Here is a 21,173-nt window from a genome sequence, read left to right as displayed (position 1 = left end):
GAGATGGTAAGGGGAGGGAAAAAAAAAAAAACAAAAAACCTCAACGAACTAAAAGAAGGCAATTGTACAAAATGCTGAAAGCTTGGCTGCCAGAGTCAAGAAAACTAGGATATTTGGTGTCTACATATTTCTTTAAGGACAAGAAAAAAGTTTAAAATAATTTTACCCTCAAGCAAGAACTGGATGGAGCTACCCACTCTTCTGTCCAAAGTAGTGAAAGGCCACATTATGAGAAGAAACTGCCACCTACGTTTCTGTAACTGTTGTTCTTCGATGCGTTACACATGTCCATTCCATTGTTGGGGTGTGTGCGCGCCTCATGCACAGCTATTGGAGAACTTTTTCTCCTCAGTGGTATCTGTTGGAGCAGCTCGAATGTCCTCTGGTGTCACGCACAACTGCATGGAGATAAGGGATGATAAGATAAGAGCTGCCCCAACCCTCCTCAGTTCCTTCCTACCAACAGAGAAGAAAAGGAGGTTGAGTCATGGAATGTACATGTGCAACACATCTCAAAGAGCTATACTTGAAGAAAGAGACACCTACCTTTCCATTTCTTCTTCTTCAAGTGATTGGACATGTCCATTCCTGCCTCCACATTAGTGTACCTGCGATTGGACAACAACTCATCCAAAACTAGCATCATTCTGGGAAATAGCATAATGAGCAATAAAGTTGTAGTCTGATGACCAAGTTGACACTCTGGAAATGTCTTGAAGGGCTGCTTGCACCAGGAAAGATGCTGAAGCTGCCTGTGCTCTAATTGAACAGGCTAACACTCTAGGTGCTGGCGTGACATTAGCTAACTGGTAGCACAAATGAATGCAAGAAGAAATACCAGAGGAAATCTTAGGAGTGGAAACTGATTGTTGCAGTTGCAGGCAGAGACCAAACAACGGAATTGAGGATCTAAAGGATTTAGAGCAGTCCAAGTGGAAGCTAAAGCTCTTTTCACATCAAAAAAATGAAGTTTCTCCTCATCTCTCTGAGTGTGAGGATTTGAAAAGAAAGTTGGAAAATAAATTGACTGATTAATGTGGAAATTAGATACTACCTTTAGGAACTTTAGGTGAAGGCAGAAGTAAACTTTACTCTTAGAGAAACCTGTATAAGGAAGCTCTAACACCAAAACTCTCAAATCACCTGCTCTCCTTGATGAAGTTATTGTAACCACAAACATCACTTTCGTAGAGAGGGGGAGCAGGGAGCAAGTCTTGGTAAAATTAATGGGGCCGCCCTTTGAAATACTCATCACCAGAGTCAGATCATATGGAGAACAGGTTCTTGTACCTGTGGTATAATCACCCTAACCCTTGTAGAAATCTGATAGTCATGCAGTTGGAAAAAATGAATCCATTATCCACTGAAGGATAGAAAGCTGAAATAGCCGCCAAATATACTTTAACATAACTGTCAGACTTTGATGTTTTAGGTGCGAAAAATAGTCCAATATGTGGCTGGTAAAAGCCTGCTATGCCAAGAGATACTTCTATTGATATCAGATTTAAAAGGAAAAAAAAAATCATCTCATCAGGTAAGTATACCTGGGCTTTCTACTGTTCAACAGTAATTACAGAACATCCTTAGAGCAAGCCCTTTCCAACAGTGTTAGCCATGAAGCATTCACTCTGTCAACTGGAGGGTTTGCAGGCTGGACCAGACAGCCGTGGTCCTGAGAAATCGCATCTGGATCCAACAGGAGAGATATCAGAGGTCTGACTGAAATGGTTAGTAAGGTGAAATATGAGCACTTTCAAGGCAAAACCAGTGCTATAAGTATGAGGTAAGAATGGTCCTGTTTGATTTGGACCAGGCTCTGGAGAACAAAGGAACGAGAGGAAAGCCATACATTAGGGAGTTCTTCCATGGTAACAGGAAAGTGTCCATCAGTGAGCCAGGGCTGTGCCCTTCCCAGGAACAGAACTGATAGCATTTTCTTGGGAGTCCCTCCACAGCTGAAAGATGGACCAGGACATGTCCAGACATAATGAGTACTCACAGTGATCAGAGAAAGCCCTTGCCCTGGTGATCTTCCAATATGTTCTGCGCCCCTGGAAGGTATGCAGCTCTGAAGTGAATGGAGCTGGCTATGTGGAATTCCCAGAGGAGAATCACCTCCTGATGCAGTTGCGAGAAACACTCTCCTCCCCTACCTGTTTAGATAAAACATAGTTGCTGTTGTCCATTAACACTTGCAGATTTTTTCCCATGATATATGGATAGAAAGCCGAACAAGCTAGATGGTCAGCACGCAGTTCCCTGTCATTTATGAATCCTCAGATCTTGAAAAGACCACAAACCTTGAATGTGCAGGGTTTCCGTGTGTGCCCCCAACCAAAGGAGCAGGGATGTATGAACAATATGAGCATTGGTTGCAGGGAAACAAAGGCAACTTCCATACAAACTTTCAAAGGGTCTGTCCAACTGTCCAGAAGAACAAAATTACCTCTGATATGCGAATCACTCGGTCTAGAAGGCATTGATACCTGGGGGCATACACCAATACTAGCCACCCTTGAAGCTTCCTAAGGGGCAGCCCAGTGTGCCGTACCACGTAGGTACATGCTGCCTTGTGCCCAAGGCAAGTGTGCACTGTGGTAGCAGGATGTGCTTTTACTTCCATGATTAAGCCCCACAGCATTTGGAACCTCAACTGAAGTAGAAATGCTCTGGCTTTTGTAGGATCCAGGAGTTCTCTGACACATTCTATTCTTTGCACAGATTTCAGAATTGATTTGTCCAGACTAAGTAATAACCCCAGTGCACTGAAGGTGGGCCTGATGATGGTCTCACTGGACAGCAGTTGAGACTCGGACCAGCCTCTCACTAGGCAATCGTCTAGATAAGAGGACACACTGATCCCCAACCTCCAAAGAAACACAGTTACCACCACCATGCACTTTATGAAAATGAAAGGCACAGCTGACAGGCCAAATTAAAGTACAATGAGCTGCTAAAAGTGGGTGCCAGTCACTATGAATCTGAGAAACTTCCTGTGGTCCTGATGGATCACTACATGGAAATGTTTTTTTTAAAAATCAAAGGTCGCATGCCTGTCCCCTTGTTCCAGGGAAGTAATAATGGAAGCTAGGGTAACCTTACAAATCTTGATTTTCTTCAGGTATTTGTAACTCTCTTAGATCTAAAATAGGTCAGAGAACATCTTTCACTTTAGGCATAAGGAAATAGCAGAAATAAAAGCTCTTCCCACTGAGGAACAGAGGAACTTCCTGTATGACCCCTGCTTTAAAAAGAGTGGATTTTCTGCTTTAGGACAGCTTCATGAGGATGGTCCCTGTATAGGGACAGGGAAGAGCAGACAGAAACAAAGTGAAGGGAGTATCCCAGATCCTCCATGGTTAGGACTCACTGATCCGATGTTGTGTGTCCCCAAGCATGAAGGAAATGGGATAGACTACCGGAAAACACAGGGGTAGGAAACGATAGTTATATTGCCCTTGACAAACTCAGGCTGCTGGTCAAGAGGAACCTGCCATGCAGAGATGTAGGGGAGAGGGAGTCACCTCCTGGAATTCCTACTACTCTTTTTCTGCACATCTTGGGACCAAGGTATAAAGTTCGGACATTTGAGAATCTGTTTCCAGTTGAACTGCTTCCTTTTCATCACCGGTGTATAGATTCCAACCGATGACTTCAGGATTGCTCTGGAATCTTTTAGGCTACCTTGTACCTTATCATCTGTCTTTTCTGAAAAGAAGGAGTGGCCTTCAAAAGGTCTCTTTTGGGTAACCTGCTGCACTTATGGAGGACAATCTGAAGACTCAGGCCACAAACAGCTTCTCACAGTTATGGCAGATGCCATGGTTTGAGCTGCTGACTCAGCCACATCCAAGCTGTCCTGGCCACCGGCTTGTCCTCCTCCTCCATCACATTAAACTCCTTCCTGATTCTTTAAACTTCATCATGTTCTCCTAGAGAGTAGTCATAGCAACTTAGAAGAGTTAGTTAGTAATTCTGAATTGCAGCCCTCCCATTGAATAAAGCTTACAACCGAACAAGTCCAGTCTCTTCACTCCTTTCCCTTGGTGCCCCTGCTGCTGCCACAACCAGAGTGTTCAAAATTCTTAGAAGGAACATAATATCTCCTTTTTGCCCATTTTGCTGTGGGAGGTAGAGAAGAAAGGGTTTGCCACAGTGTTTGCTTGCAATAGTATGACAGTGAATTATTTACTCTCTCCTAGCAACTACTTTACTGTATCATTTTCATAGTCTCTGTAGCTCAGAGGCAGTTCTAATATTTATATATTAGTAGCCACTGAATGCCTTTCTGAGATGAAGAAAAATAAGGTGGTGAAAATATCATAGTTTAAATGTACTTTTCAGTGAATGGTTCATAAGAGTTTGACCTCAAGTTGATTTCTAAATACACAGTTGTATATGGGTTTAACAAAGAAGCCAATATTTTCATATGTATTATGTAGTGTATGCAAGGTTTATAGTAGTTTACTGCAGAAAACTAAGATTAACGCTCCTAAGAAAAATGGAATGGATTTTAACACTTAGCTTTTCCAACATGAAAATTACTCACATCTCCAAACAATATCACAATTTCATAAACCACTTCTTCCTAGTCACTCAAAGACAAATACAAATGTGTAACTCTAAAAACATTTCAAAATACAATCAGTGAACAAAATTCCATTTACTACGGTTTGTCTGAACAGCTATAGTGTTCTTGACCTGTAAAATTCTTGTCTTAAATGATACTGTACTCATCTGACAGCAAAAGAAAAAAAATCAATACTTTTTTAAAACTTGTTTAATGGAGGGTTGCACAAAATTCACTATTCAGAGTAAAGTTCTCCAAAATATACATTGCAATATACTTTCGGTCAGTGAACAGAACATCATGTTAAATTGCTATTCATTACAGAGATCACATCTATACTTTCTTTTTCCTACTTTTAGTAATTTCTCCTCTTACTTTATGGCTTGAATCATTTCCTTTGGCTTACCAAACCCACATCACCACCACCCAAGTTCAGTACAAATAAGCAAATAATTTTGTTAAGTCTGTAAATAAATCCTTGCAGCACTGATTTCATTAGCATCTTTCTACGTACTAAAAGGTCTGATTATAGGCTTCCACTGCTTAAGCAAGAAAAAGGAAAGCTGAAGCCTGATACAGTAGCAAATTTATGATACAAGGAGTGGAGGCAAACTCTATATTCATACTGCCTAACATTTTCCATTATAAATATGTTTTGACTTTTTTTTTTTTTTTTTAAAAAAAGAGATCTACTGCCACCATAGTTTGTAGCAGGAACTTGAAATTTGGTGCAATGATGACCCTAGGGTCACAAAGGAGACTTTTGTTATCTTCCTTAAGATCCTTTCAGATTTAATTGCGTTATAAACTGTCAAATATCACCATTTCTTGTCTGTATTTTGCTCTGTGAAGCTTGCTAGAGCCTTAATGCTAAAGTTCCTGAGCGTACGATACCCTACAATTGCACATAATACAATTTATTTTTCCTCTTTTTAAAATAACGTAGGAAATTATATACAAAAAACCTATGTTAAAAGAAAGTTAAGATTGAAAAGTCAAGCGCACAAATCAGAAAATAGCAGAATCAAGAGCACCCAGGAACACTAATTCTAGCCCTCCATGTGTAGGGCTGGTTGGAAATTTTCCTACAGAACATTTTTCCTTTGAAAAACACCGATTCATCAAAATCATGACATCTTGAGGAAGTATGTTGCCTTTCAACAAAAATTCATTTAGAAACTAAAAATAAAAAAGCATTTTATAAGGTCAATACAACCTTTTTGAAATGTTTTGATTTTCCATTTTGAAATTACTTTTTTCAGTTTATTTCATACTATAAAATGAAGTCAAAATTAGAAAGAAATGTTTAGGTTATGTCAATACAAAATGTCTTGATCAACTTTTTCCTAATTTTAGCTTCTAGGAAGTTTCAAAGACTTTGGTTTTCTTTCGGAATAGAAGAAAATTCAAATTTGTGACACTTTACCAAAGCAAAAAATCCAGTTCACACACACCTCTACTTATTTATAATGCATTGAGAGTTTTCAGTCACATAATCATGTATTTTTCCCCTGGAACCTTGCTTCATTTTCTCTGTTGTAATGAGCATCTGGAGGGCTGGCCTTGGATAGTTAGGACTTCACATATTAACATCAGCCCATGAATTGGATCTGGAAGCAAAGAGGTGGCCACTGCAATCTTTGAAGCACTGGAGTAACATGCTGTACACATGGCTAACATCTCCAAGCAAGTGGTCACTGATGTCTGTAGCTTTAAAGTGGTCTTCCAAGGGTAGCACAATATATAGTGAACAGATATAGACAAAGGGAATAGTTAATAGATGCAAGATCTACATGCAAAATAGTTGCAGTTTTCAAATCAAGATGAAAGCACAGATGAAAACATATTCGGATTCCAGGAGCAACTGAGTTCTCAAAAGTATTCCTAGAATACTATAGCATTCTTGGCAAAGGGCAAGCATGCTCTAGGCATGACCATTTTCTCTACCCACCAGTCAGAACTGGTTTTGAGATTTTGAAGAAGATGTCAGAGAAGGAAATGTCTTCAACTAGAGAACCAATCACAACAAAACTTTTTTAATACATTATTGCACCCAGTGGGTCTTGGAATTAGAGTACCTCCACCAGGACTTTCACCTCCAGTGTATCTGTCATGATGAATCACAGAAACCATTGTACTGATAGCCACTGACAGCAAACGCTCAAAATCCAATAGGACACTAACCCTAAGCAAAGCCTGAAACTGAATTGAGTACAACAAGTTGACACTATGAAGTTTAGACTTGAAATCAGATGAAGGTTTCTAACCATTAGAGGAGTGAATTTCTGGAACAGTCTTCCAAGAGGAGTAGTGGGGGCAAAAGACATATCTGGCTTCAAGACTAAGCTTGATAAGTTTATGGAGGGGATGGTATGATTGGATAGCCTAATTTTGACAGTTAATTGATCTTTGATTATTAGCAGGTAAATATGCCCAATGGTCTGTGATGGGATGTTAGATGGGGTGGGATCTGAGTTACTACAGAGAATTCTTTCTTGGGTGCTGGATGGTGAGTCTTGCCCACATGCTCAGGGTTTAACTGACTGCCATATTAGGGGTCGGGAAGGAATTTTCCTCCAGGGAAGATTGGCAGAGGCCCTGGAGAGTTTTCGCCTTCCTTTGCAGCATGGGGCACGGGTCACTTGCTGGAGGATTCTCTGCACTTTGAGGTCTTTAAACCACGATTTGAGGACTTCAATAACTCAGACATAGGTTAGGGGTTTGTTCCAGGAGTGGGTGGGTGAGATTCTGTGGCCTGCGTTGTGCAGGAGGTCAGACTAGATGACCATAGTGGTCCCTTCTGACCTTAAGTCTATGAATATCATTTAGATAGTATTTGTAACTGACAAAGAGGGAAGGAGATTTGATTCACAACTATCATAGGTTTACTAAACTCACTGATTAATATATTGTTTCCATATATGCAATTATCAAAGTATCATTAATAAGAAATGTATCAATGGGAAAATAAAATACACAGTTGCTTAGCGCAATCTTTACAAAATGGGAACTGCTTTAACGCTAGTGTTACAGCCATGAATATGGTGTAACAAATGATCATGTAACAAGTAAAACTAAAGCCTTGTCTAGGTGATTATATGTGTTGTTTAAAACGAAATAAAAGAAATGTTGAGCAAAATACTTATGAAATACAATGGACTAAAATGACTGCCTTTTTTTAAATGATTGCTATTTCGATATCTGTACATTAACTATTTCAAAATTACAATTAAGAGGTGAAAACATTTTTAGCAAGTCAGCACTTTATTGGGTGCATATATAAGTAAGAGGCAGAAGAGAAAAACAGTACAAATTTTAGTGTATTCAGTGCACAGAAGACAAGATTGTTGATCATTTAGTTTACTACTAAAACTCAGGAAGGAAAGAAGGAAGGAAGCTGAACGTGAATTTAAGTATACAATGTAAGTAAATGAAAACTGAAATTCAAAAGTGGCAAAGAAGCAGGTATTTTTGCATGGGGAAGAATGGAAGAATACAGTGAGAAGGTGGAGGGAAAGTTGGGATTGGAATGTGCTCAATGCCATGCAGGATCATTACTTGTATTACAGCAGTACCCAAAGGCTATGACCACGGTTTGGCTCTGCTCTGCTAGGTACTGTACAAATACAGAGTCTTTAAAAAGTAAGAGAGTTCCTGTCCAAGAAGTTTAATTTTTAAGGTCCAGACCCTGCAAACACTTATTTGTGTGCTTAACTCTACTACTGAGAATTGTTGCTTTGATTTCAATGAGATTACTTAAGATAGTATAGTTAAACACATGGGTAAAGGTTTGCAGGATTGGGGCTTAAGTTAACACAAGGTACAAGAAGTTATTTGGTAGCCAAGATGTATAGCTGGGGGGTGGGGGTCAGGAGGGGGACAGAGCCAGCTCAGAACAGGACTGGCAAGTGAGTCAGGGAAGATTTTTCTGTTCAGATTTGGTCCAAAAGAAGTGTGACAATCTTACAAGGAGAATGGCAATCTCAGAGGTGAAAACTATAAAAAGTTGTCACCAAGACTATGCTAAGAAATGCTGCTGAGGGGCGAGATGACCGCCATCTCCAGGACACTGCTGAATAAGGGGAGGTTGGAAACAAAATACTGTAGTTGGCAACTGAGAAAAGATTAAGTGAGGAATATGTATTTTATAGAGAAAGGGAGAGAGAGATTTTTGATACAGGCAATGGTCCAGTAGAAACAGACTGGCAAAGGCAGTGAGCTAAAGACAAAACTATGAGACATAGCATCAGAATGTTTTAAAAAGTGAACCGTCTCCCTTCCTTTTCCTTTCAGCACTATATTTAATATAGATATACTACCATCATTTTGTGGTCTTTGATAAACTTATTAGAGATTAATATCCAAAATTAACAATACCTTAATTAGAACAAGAAATTAGCAAAATATATAACCTATGACATATTTTGCTACAAGTAGAGCTCAATCTAGCAACTAGCCTAGCTATGAATTTACATAAATCGTGAGAGTTGAGAACCAAAAAGAGACTGTCTTGCACTTGTAGAATGTAAACACTTAAAAAAAAAAAAAAAGAGAGAGAAAAACTTGACTGCCAGATGAAGCAGGCAGCAGCAGAACACAGCTATTCTCTGTTCAATTATTTCAGTCAGTTTTGACTAGTAACTAGTCACTGAACTCAACTGAACAAACTTCTATTCTTATTAAAGGAATGATGTTAGTCTTGTGGTTCTACTGTTGTTGCACAGAGGAGGAAGGTAGAGTGGCTGTTTATGGGCCACTAAAGAAATTGTTGATTAGGAAGGCAAAGCTTGTCTTTTAAATTTAAAAGAAAGGAGAAATATTAGAGAATAAAACTTAAGAGTTAATACACCAACTAACTTCCTGTTCAGAATACGGTCATTATCCTCTCTTGCACACATGCTCAGGCAGAGCTGTGCACACTGACAGAGCAAAAATATCACACCAAATATCTGTGGTTTTGGAAAGACACCACCAATTAAATCAAGGTTTTGGAAAAAAAAAAAAGTACATAAAACACCCCCCAAATGTCAACTAGCTCCTGAGGCCTTTTTTTAAAATTCAGTGTTTGAGTTGCTTTAAAAAAAAAAAATCTAGCAATACGGTCTTAAAAAGTATCCTTTTTATATCATAATAAAGGAACTCATGGCACATAAGAGATTTTTAATATCTGGCTTTTGTCATTTTTGCAATCTTATCAAGCAAGCGCAAAACGATATTGGCCACAACGCAACTTCCACTCACATACTGCCCTCAAGTCATGCATGAAATGCTCATTATTTACCAGAGCTAGATAAAAGATTTATTCTTTCAAATTAGTACAACTATACATACTGGACCAGACACCTGAAGTCATCCAGAAGAGTTGATTAAGGACATGTCTAACTAGTACTTATGTCAGCAAAACTTTTTTCACTCAGGATTGTGAAAAAAAACCACCCCTCTAAGTGACATGAGTTTCACCAGCATAAATAATAGTGCACACAGTGGTATGTCAGTGGGAGAGCTTCTCCCGCTAACATAACTACTGCCGCTTGTTAGAGGTGATTTAATTATGTTGACCGGAGAGCTCTCTCCCATTGGCATAGAGCAGCTACACAAGAGACCATACAGCTGTGCTGCTATAAGCTCTCTAGTGTACATATAGCCTATACCAGACATCATAAAAGCCAGAAGGAAAGGGTCAGCTTATTGGACTATACAAAATCATGGAAAGTTTACAGGTCAATTTCAGTTCAGTTCAACACATGAAACTTCAGGGATAGTGTCCAAAGGGGAAGACCTAGAGATAATTTCCCCACGTATCCAGAAAAACTCTACAGCAGGTGTGTCAATATCAGTCAGATTCTGTCTGTAATAATACCTCAGTGAATAAGTCTCGCTATTGACCATAGACTGGAGGTGCTCTTTGAGTATTTCTTCCAGCACCAGTGAGTTTTTCCTTTTAAAGCACATTGTTGAAAACTGAGATTCTGATTCTCTAAATCCTTGTGATCCATGCTAAGAGGAACCCTAAGGACATGCTCCCGAATGAGCATATTTCTCATAAAATAAACAAATGAAGGCCAACCTACAGAGAGTTTTACAATCTTTCAAACAATTCCTTCAGTTGCAGCTGAGAAGGATATTCAGTTCCATCACTGCAGTGATTAGACATACTAGCCCAGGAGTAAGGAACATACCAAAAAAGAAAGCCTGTTCTGACAGGAAAGCAGCACATCACTTCCACCAACAACCTCTCAGTATCTCAGTTTTTCTCCAACTTAAAGTGAATACATAACTCCTCACTTAAAGTCATTCCGGTTAACATTGTTACGTTACTGATCAATTAGAGAACATGCTCATTTAAAGTTCCGCAATTCTTCCTTATAACATCATTTAGCAGCCTCCTGCTTTGTCCACTGCTTGCAGGAAGAGCAGCCCGTTGCAGCCAGCTGGTGGGGACTGGGAACCAGGTGGACTGGCAGCCCTCCTATCAGCTCCCTGCTCTCCTAAGCCTAAATTCCCTGTGCGGCAGCCGCCCAGGAGGCGAGCAATTGCCAGCAGTTCAGTTGTCCCTCCCCCCCACTACCATGAGCTGCTCCTTCCCTCTGTCTTGGAGCTGCTCTCCGGAGCCTTCTGCTTGCTGTGCAAGGGTGGTGGAGGAAAGAGAGGGCCTAATGTCAGCGTGTTCCTCTCCTCCCTGCTCCTGCACTCCGCTTACCCCATTTCCAAAGAGTAGAGGAGGGACACGACAGGGCTCAGGACAGAGAGCTTGCTGGCAGGAGCTGCTGTCTCAACTTGCTGATCTATTTAAAAAGGCAGTGTACTTAGAGTGGAGTCAGCATACTTAGGTAAGAAAGGTAATAACTGGAGATATACCAATCTCCTAGAACTGGAAGGGACCTTGAAAGGTCATCAAGTCCAGCCCCCTGCCTTCACTTGCAGGACCAAGTACTGATTTTGCCCCAGATCCCTAGGTGGCCCCTCAAGACTGAACTCACAAACCCTGGGTTTAGCAGGCCAATGCTCAGACACAGACTATCCCTCCTGCCTACTTAAAGGGAATGCGCATCTCTCTCTCTCGGTCACATACAGCTGTGTGTCTGCTGCCTTGCTATTCCCCTCCTTCCATTTGTGCTGACTGGTAGAGTGTTGGGCTACATTAACAACAATGCGGTTACCCTTGCGGGCTCAGCCGATTGCTAGTTCATCATTAGCATGCCCTAGAAAATAAAGCCTACCCTCCTAACTTCACCCCTCAACCAAGCTTCACAATTGTCATGCTGTGTACCAGTATGTCATAGTATATTAAGGATATTTTCTTTACTTGTAAAGGGGTGACAAAAGGGGGAAACCAAACCACCTACAGAGGGACCAATCAGAGACCCTGGATTTTTTTTTAAGAGTTTCTGGAGGAACGGGAAACTCGCGGATCTTTTTGTTTTTCTCGGCTGTGATAAACAGCTTTCTCCTAACTCCATCTTCTTTCAATATTCTACTATCAAGTTGTGAGTATAAAGGAAACAAAGTATCGGCTTGATGTGCTTGATTGTATTAGCAGGTGTTGTTTCGATGGACTGGTTTAATTTGGGCTTCTTTTAAATCAGACTGTTTATTCATATTTTCTTATAACAAAGAGCCTTGTATTATCTCTTAAGCAGTGTTATTGTTCTGTTATTTTCTTCTTTTATATAAGTTCTTCTTTTTAAAACTTGTGGCAGGTTCTTTTCTAGGGAGGCAGGGGAAGGAATTTCTGTGCCGGAGTTCTGTTACATCTGTGACAGGCTAGGGGGAGGGCGGAAAAATTACGGGAAAAAAGAGAGCGAGAATCAGCTCTATTCCCTGGCTGCTTAAGCTTGTCTCTTTGGAGAGACGGAAACCAGTTTCTTGGTATTTGTTGATGTAAGAGATGCATCAATCCCGTCACGCTCAGGTGGAACAATGGAGAGAGAGGGCAGAGGAGGGAGATCATTCCCTTGCCGTAGAGGCATACTTCGGAGTCTTGGGGGTCTTTCCAGGAATTGGGAACCAGGGAGGGGCGTCCCCCCAAGGAATTTGGGGAACCCAGGCTGATAGTAGCCTCAATACTATCTGGTGGCAGCGAAATAAGATCCAAGCTGGGTATAAGCTTGGGGAGGTTCACAGTAAGCACCCAGATTTTGTACGCTAAAGTTCAGATTTGGGACAGAGTTTACCACACAGTACTAAATTGTTTGTTTAAAATTTATACTCTGTGTGTGTGTGTGTACACACCTCTACCTCGATATAACATGACCAGATATAACACGAATTTGGATATAACGCGGTAAAGCAGTGCTTGGGGGCGGGGGGGGGAGCTGTGCACTCCAGTGGATCAAAGCAAGTTTGATATAACGCGGTTTCACCTATAACGCGGTAAGATTTTTCGGCTCCCGAGGACAGCATTAGATCGACATAGAGGTGTATATATTTTTAATTAGTCTTTTGTCTGGTGAAAAAAATTCCCTGGAGCCTCCCCCCCTCCGCCCCATTTACATTAATTCTTATGGGGAAATTGGATTTGCTTAACACTGTTTCGCTTAAAGTTACATTTTTCAGGAAAATAACTACAACATTAAGCGAGGAGTTACTGTAATTATATTTCTCTTCCTTTGTAAAGCAGTTTGAGAGGTATGAATGAAAGGCACTATTCTAGTATTTTTAGCTAACCATGGTCAGAAAGGAAATTAAACTAAATATTCTAAAGAACACTGAGCACTGGCCTCAGAATGGGACTAAACAGCCAATGCTTCAATAAGTCTTTGAGAGCTAGGAGAGTTGCAGCTAGTGCCATGCTACAGGAAATCCAGTCAATATGATATTCTTAGAGAAAGCTCATTATCCCCCTTCTCACTTGACATCCAGATGTAAAGGTACATGTTCTCATCTTAAACCTGCATGGAAGTGAATATTCTTTCATATTATATTAGCAGTACTCAGTTTCAAAGATTAAGAGTTTTATTAACTACTTTACAACTTTCATCTTTAGTTTTTTCTGTCAATCACAAAATTATTTTATTCCTAATACTGCCATCTGCTGCAATGAGAAATATTTGAGCTACAAATATATATCAATGTGAGTACACAGTATATACCTATGCCAACATATCAAGATCATCTTCCCAAAGGGCCGGTCCCATAGTACTTTCAGGAGGTTTTTTGCTGAATTTAAAACTAAGGAAAGTTTCTGAACTGGCACCCAGCCATACTCCAAATATGAGAATTGTGATACTCTCTTTCTGAGCAGAAAGATTATCCACTACAGCCACATGCGCTACAATATCTAGACAAGACCTAACTGTTTGAAGTAGGGGTCTTTATTCTTTATTCTGCATTAACTAGCTTTTACCAGTTTAAACTCAATCCACTCTTGCAGCTGCCCTGATAAGAGGCCTTGTGCAGGAGAGAGAGAATTAATTCTACATTCACTGAAGGAAGTGCTTGGCTCCAGAAAGTGGGTTGTTTTTTTTTAATGTCTGAATGATTTATTAAATAAATAGATTAAAGAGGAGAGAAAAGTGTGTTTTAAGAGCTCTTAAAATCTTGTATGTGGTGATTTCCATCTTCTCCTGCAAGTGACTTGGATCAAGGACTTGAGGACACCTTACTTATCCCCCAGTTTGAAAAATTAGGCGCTTCTAATATATATCAAACAGTATGCAGCATCCACTCTGTGGACTATTTCCTTCACAAACCAAAACAAAACCCTCTCTGCCCAATGTCCAAGCACTGGTTCTTGTCATATTTGTTGGTTGCTACCATACAATGACTAAGTCAGGGCAGACATAAGAAGCAACTGGTTGTGGTCACACAACATCTTGCATTTCCCCTAGCTATTTCATTGGTCACCCTGCTCTGCCTCATTGCATGTTAATGGTCAATCAAGAAATCCTAAGGGTAAACAACAACTTCTTCAAATGACTTCTACCAAAGGAGACTTACTAATGCTTTCAAAGGGCCCGATCCAAGGCCATTAGAGCAGGAGTTCTCACAACAAAATTTTTGGTGACCTCAGAGAGCAGCCACCAGTTCTTGCTGGTGGCCACCCTGACACTTTTTCCTAAAATACTTAATTTTAGGAAAAATAAATAAATATGCATATATACATATCCAAATCATTGTAATTATTTATGTAGGTTTGGTTGGGGGTTTTTTGCAGACTCAATAACAAAAGTAATGTACAATTGCCTCTATTCTTTACTGGCCCTAAACAGAATAGAAACACAAATAAGGTGCTTTGCATGTTTTGTCTTTTTTAGTTGATTTTTTTTTTTAAAGATGTGCTAGCTAGTAAGTCTGCTGCTGTGAAAAGTGATATTTGTGTATTTGTTAATATCACTTTTCACAGCAGACTTACTCAGCCCCAGCAAGCTGGGGACAAATTAAGCCCTAGATGGGGGGGGAGGCGGGCAAGGCCAGGGGCTATGGGAAGGTGAGCGGCTGGGGGATGGAGTCCACCACCACATGGTCAGAGCCTGCCGCCTACCATCCTACGGCCGAAGCCTGAATCCCATCACCCCCAGGAAGGTGGGAAACTCACACTGGTTGCCTGCTCCGACTGTGTTTGTGGTTCCAGAAGAGGGCAACGACCAGCCCCCGCTGGTGGCCCTGGGGAGGGGCGGCTGCTTTGCCCCTCCCCACATCACCACCCAGGAGACTGTGGCCACAAGAAAAGCTCCTGGTGGACGCATTTGAGAAACGCTGCATTAGAGTCAGTAGAAGTATTTCCACTCACTTCAATGAGCTTTGGCACTGGGTCTTTTTTCCCCAAGCAGGCTACTACACTTAGCCTTGATACTCAAGCTGTCAAGAAAAAGAACAGTAAAATCATTCAACTGGAGCATGTTACATTGCATTTCTATACAAGGATGAGGAGGATGAAGATGCACTAAGAAGTTCTTGGAAATCCACCTTCTACTCTGAATTTCAGATAAATGCCTCATGGCACTCTTGACACCTTGAGAGAGGGAAAATTAGGATTCCGACCAAGCCATCCTCAAGTTGTTTTTTCCAGGTCTCCCGTCTTAAAATAAATCAACAGGGCCCACAGCCATCAAAGCCTATGCTGGACCTCTTGCATTGGTCCAAAGAGCTGCCAAGTCTCATATCACCTCTAATTCCTGATCCCTAGTTCAAAGATGAACTGCAAATCAAATAGCTATATGATATGAAGACTTCATTTCATAAAAGTATGATTAAAGACTTCCTCATTTATTTTTTAATTAAAAAACAAGAAGAAATTAGAAGTGGCAGGTCCTCATCTCTGCCTCTTTGTGTCAGCAAGATCTTTGGAGCAAAAATGATAGGGGATGTTGCGTCAGACTAAAACTCAAGACATAAAAGTTGGAAATAGTCATTGCACTCCAAACAAGAGCAATTTCATGATCTAACCATCATGAATATTACTAAGAGTCCAAACTAGACCTTCTCCCCAGTATTGCTTTCCATGGTTTGCTGTGTAATAACCTACGGTTATCCCAGTGAAAGGAATGACTAAATATTATTCAGATTTCACTAAGTTAGGAACTATAATAAAACTACCTTATCAAATGAAGTGAAAACTCAGAGTTCATGGCTTTACAGTCTGGTATTTTAGACATCCTTCAGTAATGCCCCTCACACCTCCCTTAAATTTTTTTGAAACCTTTGTACTGAGAACAAATGAGAAAATTACTGTATTTATTATTCCAAGTGGAAAGCAACCAGGAGTTATCTGATACCACCTCTGCTGGTACAAATCTTATTCCTAAGAATGAAATGTTCTAGCTAAGTATAACCTTGGAAGAAGTTTCTGACTAGATAAGGGATACATATTAACTTTATACTGTGCCCAGTGGAAAAGAGAGAACTAGATTACAAGACACAAATTCTGTAAAGTTTGCTAGCTAAAGTTTGTGTCACCTCTCAAGAAATCACCTATGTATATTTGGTTAGCTAGGATTAAAATCTGATAAACACTTTTTGGGATTTAAGAAAGCAAGCTTCTTCACAGTCTTTGTATTCTTGTTGAGTGTGCAACCACCAGCCTGTAGCATATTCTTAACACTAATTTGGCTTTTGCAGTGGAAAAAACAGATCATACATGATGTCACTAGCAATGTCGTCCAAACAAAACAAAGAGAGATGTTAAAAAAAAAAGAAGCAACACAACATCAAAATACAGTGAAGAATGCCATCTGAAATGTAAAGTTGTCACAGCTACCAAATAGTATCCTGAATCTAACACATTTTCTAACTCATGTAAAGAATATTTAGTCATTAGTCATCACATTGCTATTCATTGTTTTCACTGTAGATGTCAGTCTCAAATTTCCTTAATTAAACCATGTACAACTGCTCTATTTACTCGCTGGTGTCAGTACTTTTTTTTATGATTGCAATAACACATCCAGTCTCTCTCCTGCTGAGAAATTTTCCTCTGAGCTAAAACCTGGCACAGATACTGAATGCAATGTTTTATTTTTCCTTCCCAAATTGTAATAGAAGTATAATTTTCAGTGCTTAGACTAGTTCAAAGGTATACTCTTTGCTACCACTTATCTGAACATTATCAAAAATATTGGTAAAGGTGCATGCAGTGAACTGTACCTCATACTCGCCACATTCAGAAGGTGTATCCTTGTGTATAGCCATCTGATACTTGGCAAATAAAGTAGCTGACAGGCTGAAGGATGAATTGAACTGTGGGTCTTCAAAGGAGACAGGTACTAACCTCACCTTCAGAGCAAGGAAAATACAAGCAAAATATTTAAATGCACCTAATCAGATTATATGCTCCTGAAGGTAAGGCTAGTGGGAGATCTCCTCATAGTAATTTCAAAGCCGCAGCCATTAGCATCAGATCTTAAATGGGGTAAGGCAAGTATACCCCATAAGTTTAAAGGATTGTGATATTAAATTATTATAGATATTTTAAATTAGAATTTATATAATGCTGTCATACTGCAGGTATTAATTTATTCTGTCTTCTTATCCTTTGGTAATACAAACAGTACAAAATAACAGACATATTATTTTGACTGCACAGTTCAGAGAGTGGTTGAAAGTCTTCATTTTAGAGGCACATCCCCAATACTTGCTACCTAAGTTGCCCTCCCACCCGGTTTTTGTTTAGCTTCAGAGAAATAATATACCTGGCATGATGTCCACTCATTGAGTGAAATAGTAACAACACAATTTTTTTTTATACTGTTTTCTTTTAAACTGGTTTAAATTGTAAGTAGAAAAGAGCTTTATACAAACTCCAGTAAAACCTGAACAGGCAATTTTTTGTATGTGATAATTATCGCACACCCATTTTGGTTCATATTATGCTTGCCTTCCTCATGTAAGGACTCACATATAAATCAATGAAACTCTGCTTTGCGATTTACCCCTCTGAAATGCTGAATATGTATATGGTTCTCCTCATATTAGTATCTGAGTGCCTCCCATAGTCCATCTCTCCTGCTCCCCTATGGCTTTACTGTATAGTTCTTCCAAATGTTCTGAACCATGCCCACAATTTCTTCATTTTTTGTCTGCAATAAAGTTTACATATTTGTGGCACCTACAATAAGATACCAAAAACAGCTTGCACTTCCAGGATGTTGCTTTGGTTTAATTCACCATTCTCTTGATTTACATGCTTTCATTAGAGTTACAGGTATATAATGGATATAAAGTCCATATTTGTTTCTCACAGAATCCATCCAAGACACATGAAATCGAGGGGAAGTTGAGGTTTTGCATAAAATTATACTTGGCCTTCTGACCTGACTTATGGTTGGTTTATCAGGTGGGTCCTTGTGAATAGCCATCTGGTAACGTTTATAGACCTGGTAAGATTCCTGAAATGTGGCTTTGAACTGGCAACTTGGTGGAGATGATCTCACTACCCTCACCTTCAGAAGAAGTTAAAGACAGATTCATTATTGCAATATCACATAATTACATACATAAATAAAGGCTGATGAAAGATACCACAAGTAGAAAAATCTTGACTTTCTGCAAAACAGATCACAGTTAAAATATCAAGCTTAAAAGTCTAATTAATAAATCAGGCTTCAAACTTTCAATTTTTTTCAGGTGTGTGTTAGCTAAAAAAATCTACCATGTATCAGATAAATGAAGAAGGTTCTCTTTTATTCTCAGTGCATGAAACTTGAGTTTTTCTAAGTATTAATTTTAAGGTAATTAATCCCTTATATTAGAAATATACTAATATTGTTCAAAAACTAAGCCAATAAGTGAAATGCAAGACACTAACTGATCTCCATCATTTAAAAATGTGCTTTTACTGTAATCTCACATCATGCTGAAAAAATGCTAGATGCACTTAAGCCTTGGATGTCTGAACTCTATACTTTTTGGAGGGAGGCCACTCTTCCATTGTGGTGATGACAGTAGAACAGTTAGACCTTTTCCTAATTAAAAGGAAAAGAAGAGAGGAATCATAAAATCACAGGAATCATATAAATGTTGGAGAGGTCATCTAGTCTAGTTCTCTACACCAATGCAGGACTAAGTATTATCTAGACCAGTGTTTCCCAAACTTAGGACACCTCTTGTTTTGGGAAAGCCCCTGGTGTGCCAGGCTAGTTTGTTTACCTGCTGCATCCACAGGTTCAGCCAACTGCAGCTCCCACTGGCCGGGGTTTGCTGCTCCAGGCCAATGGGAGCTGCTGGAAGCGGCAGCCAGTATGTCCCTGGGCCCATGCCACTTCCAGCAGCTCCTATTGGCCTGGAGCAACGAACCATGGCTAGTGGGAGTGGCAATCGGCCAAACCTGCGGATGCAGCAGGTAAACAAACCAGCCCGGCCCACCAGGGGCTTTCCCTAAACAAGAGGCGTTCCAAGTTTGGGAAACACTGATCTAGACCAGGGGTTCTCCACCTTTTTCTTTCTGAGGCCAACCCCACATGCTATAAAATTCCACAGCCCAGTTGTGCCTCAACTGTTTTTCTGCATATAAAAGCCAGGGCTGATATTATGGGGTAGCAAGCACGGCAATTGCTCAGGCTTCGGCTTCAGCCCCAGCCCCGGGTGGGGCTTCAGCTTTCCACCCTGGGCCCCAGCAAGTCTAACACTGGCCTTGTTTGGCAGACCCCTTGAAACCTGCTCACAGCCCCCTCAGGGGGCCACGGACCCTGGTTGAAAACCGCTGATCTAGACCATCCCAATTAGTGTTTGCCTAACCTTTTCTTAAAAGCCTCCGATGACAGCAATTCCACAGCCTCCCTAGGTAATTTGTTCCTGTGCCTAACTACCCTTATAGTAGGCTAACCTAAATCTCCCTTGATGCAATTTAAGCCCATTACTTCTTGTCCTGTCCTGTCTTCATTTTGTTGCTCTCCTCTGGACTTTGTCCAATTTATCCACATTTTTCCCAGAACTGGACACAGTACTCTAGCTGAGGCCTTATCAATGCTGAGTGGAAGAATTACTTCTCGTATCTTACTTGCAAACATGCCTGTAAAAACATCCCAGAATATTTGCTTTTTTTGCAACAGTATTACATTGTTGACTCACATTTAGTTTGGAGTCCCCATAATAATCTCAGATACTTTTCTCCAGTACTCTTTCCTAGGTAATCATTTCTCATTTGCTGTCCCCATTTCCTATGTGTTAGTTGCTTCAGAAATCGGAATTTAATAGTGAGTTACAACAGCAGGCATCCTCATGACCAATGAAAAGTAATAACTGGAAATTTTAGTTTATAGTGAAAATGGTTGCTTCCTAGACTGAAAAAAAGTGATATCCCTATAGACAACCTCATCTTCATCCTGTATCTTCAGGCATATTTGAGGGTGTGTTCAATTTCAAAGACAGCATGGAAACAATATAATTTTGAGTTCTGGGCAGATTCTGTTGTTGCCTGTAAAATCCACCATGACCCATGAAAACTCATGGAATCACCCTTCGACAGTTGTGCTGGCTCCCTCCTGCAAATCCTCCTAAACTCTTGGCTCCCTCTCCACAGGCCTAGAGTCTTCCTGTCAACTATCCCGCCTTCCTTCTTAATACCTAAGTCCTCTCCTACTCTCCTGTAACTTAACTATATCAGAAAACCTGGAAGAATGAGCCAGGCCTGTGGGAGTTTTCTTTCTTTATTTTTTTGGCTGTACAAATCAAGCCATTATTTTTCCACCACTGGTGATCTTTTCAACCTATTAGCACAAAGCACTATATTTCTCAACTTCAGTCAATATTATGAATGCTACTGCTCATGGTGGTCAACAATTACCAGGGGCTAGTTTATAGAAGAGGCAAGAAAGTCTTCTATAAGCTATTCTCTGTCTCATACTCCAGGAACAATGTTTGTCCAACTTAAAAACAAACAAAAAGCTTAGAAAGTTCTCAAAACTCAGACTTGCCAGCTGGTAGCCAGTATATTACTAATTCTTTTGTAACTCATTTAAGAGATAACGGCAGTCAATATATTTAGTTAAGAAAAAAATTACAGATGCAAATGTTAATGAATTGCTATAAATCATTTCAGACATGTGTTTACAGGGAAGAGTTTTGTACTACGCCTTTTCAATACAGTTGTAAGAACAGGTATTACTTTCCTGTTAGATTCATCATCATAAACGGTTAAATATTTATATGCTTTAGAAATTTACAT

The 21,173-nt window shown here is 40.0% G+C and overlaps 1 protein-coding gene across 5 annotated transcripts in view; it reads right to left on the bottom strand.

Moving 5' to 3' along the window:
• Positions 1-21,173, bottom strand: part of ATE1 (arginyltransferase 1) — a 186,414-nt gene that overhangs the window by 133,919 nt on the left and 31,322 nt on the right. For 2 of the 5 annotated variants that reach the window (XM_032776705.2, XM_032776701.2), the window contains exon 7: positions 17,156-17,284. The exons of 1 other annotated variant lie outside the window; for it this stretch is intronic. In XM_032776705.2, the coding sequence (XP_032632596.1) occupies positions 17,156-17,284 (129 nt within the window). Of the gene's footprint in view, positions 1-17,155; positions 17,285-18,321; positions 18,451-21,173 lie in introns of all 5 variants that reach the window. 2 more of the 5 variants (XM_075072503.1, XM_032776700.2) reach the window with 2 other exon arrangements.

The sequence above is a fragment of the Chelonoidis abingdonii genome, chromosome 15 (assembly GCF_003597395.2).
Source record: "Chelonoidis abingdonii isolate Lonesome George chromosome 15, CheloAbing_2.0, whole genome shotgun sequence".
Taxonomy (NCBI): domain Eukaryota; kingdom Metazoa; phylum Chordata; order Testudines; family Testudinidae; genus Chelonoidis; species Chelonoidis abingdonii.
Note: the sequence above shows the minus strand (reverse complement) of the source record. Positions and strands in the feature narration are given on the sequence as shown.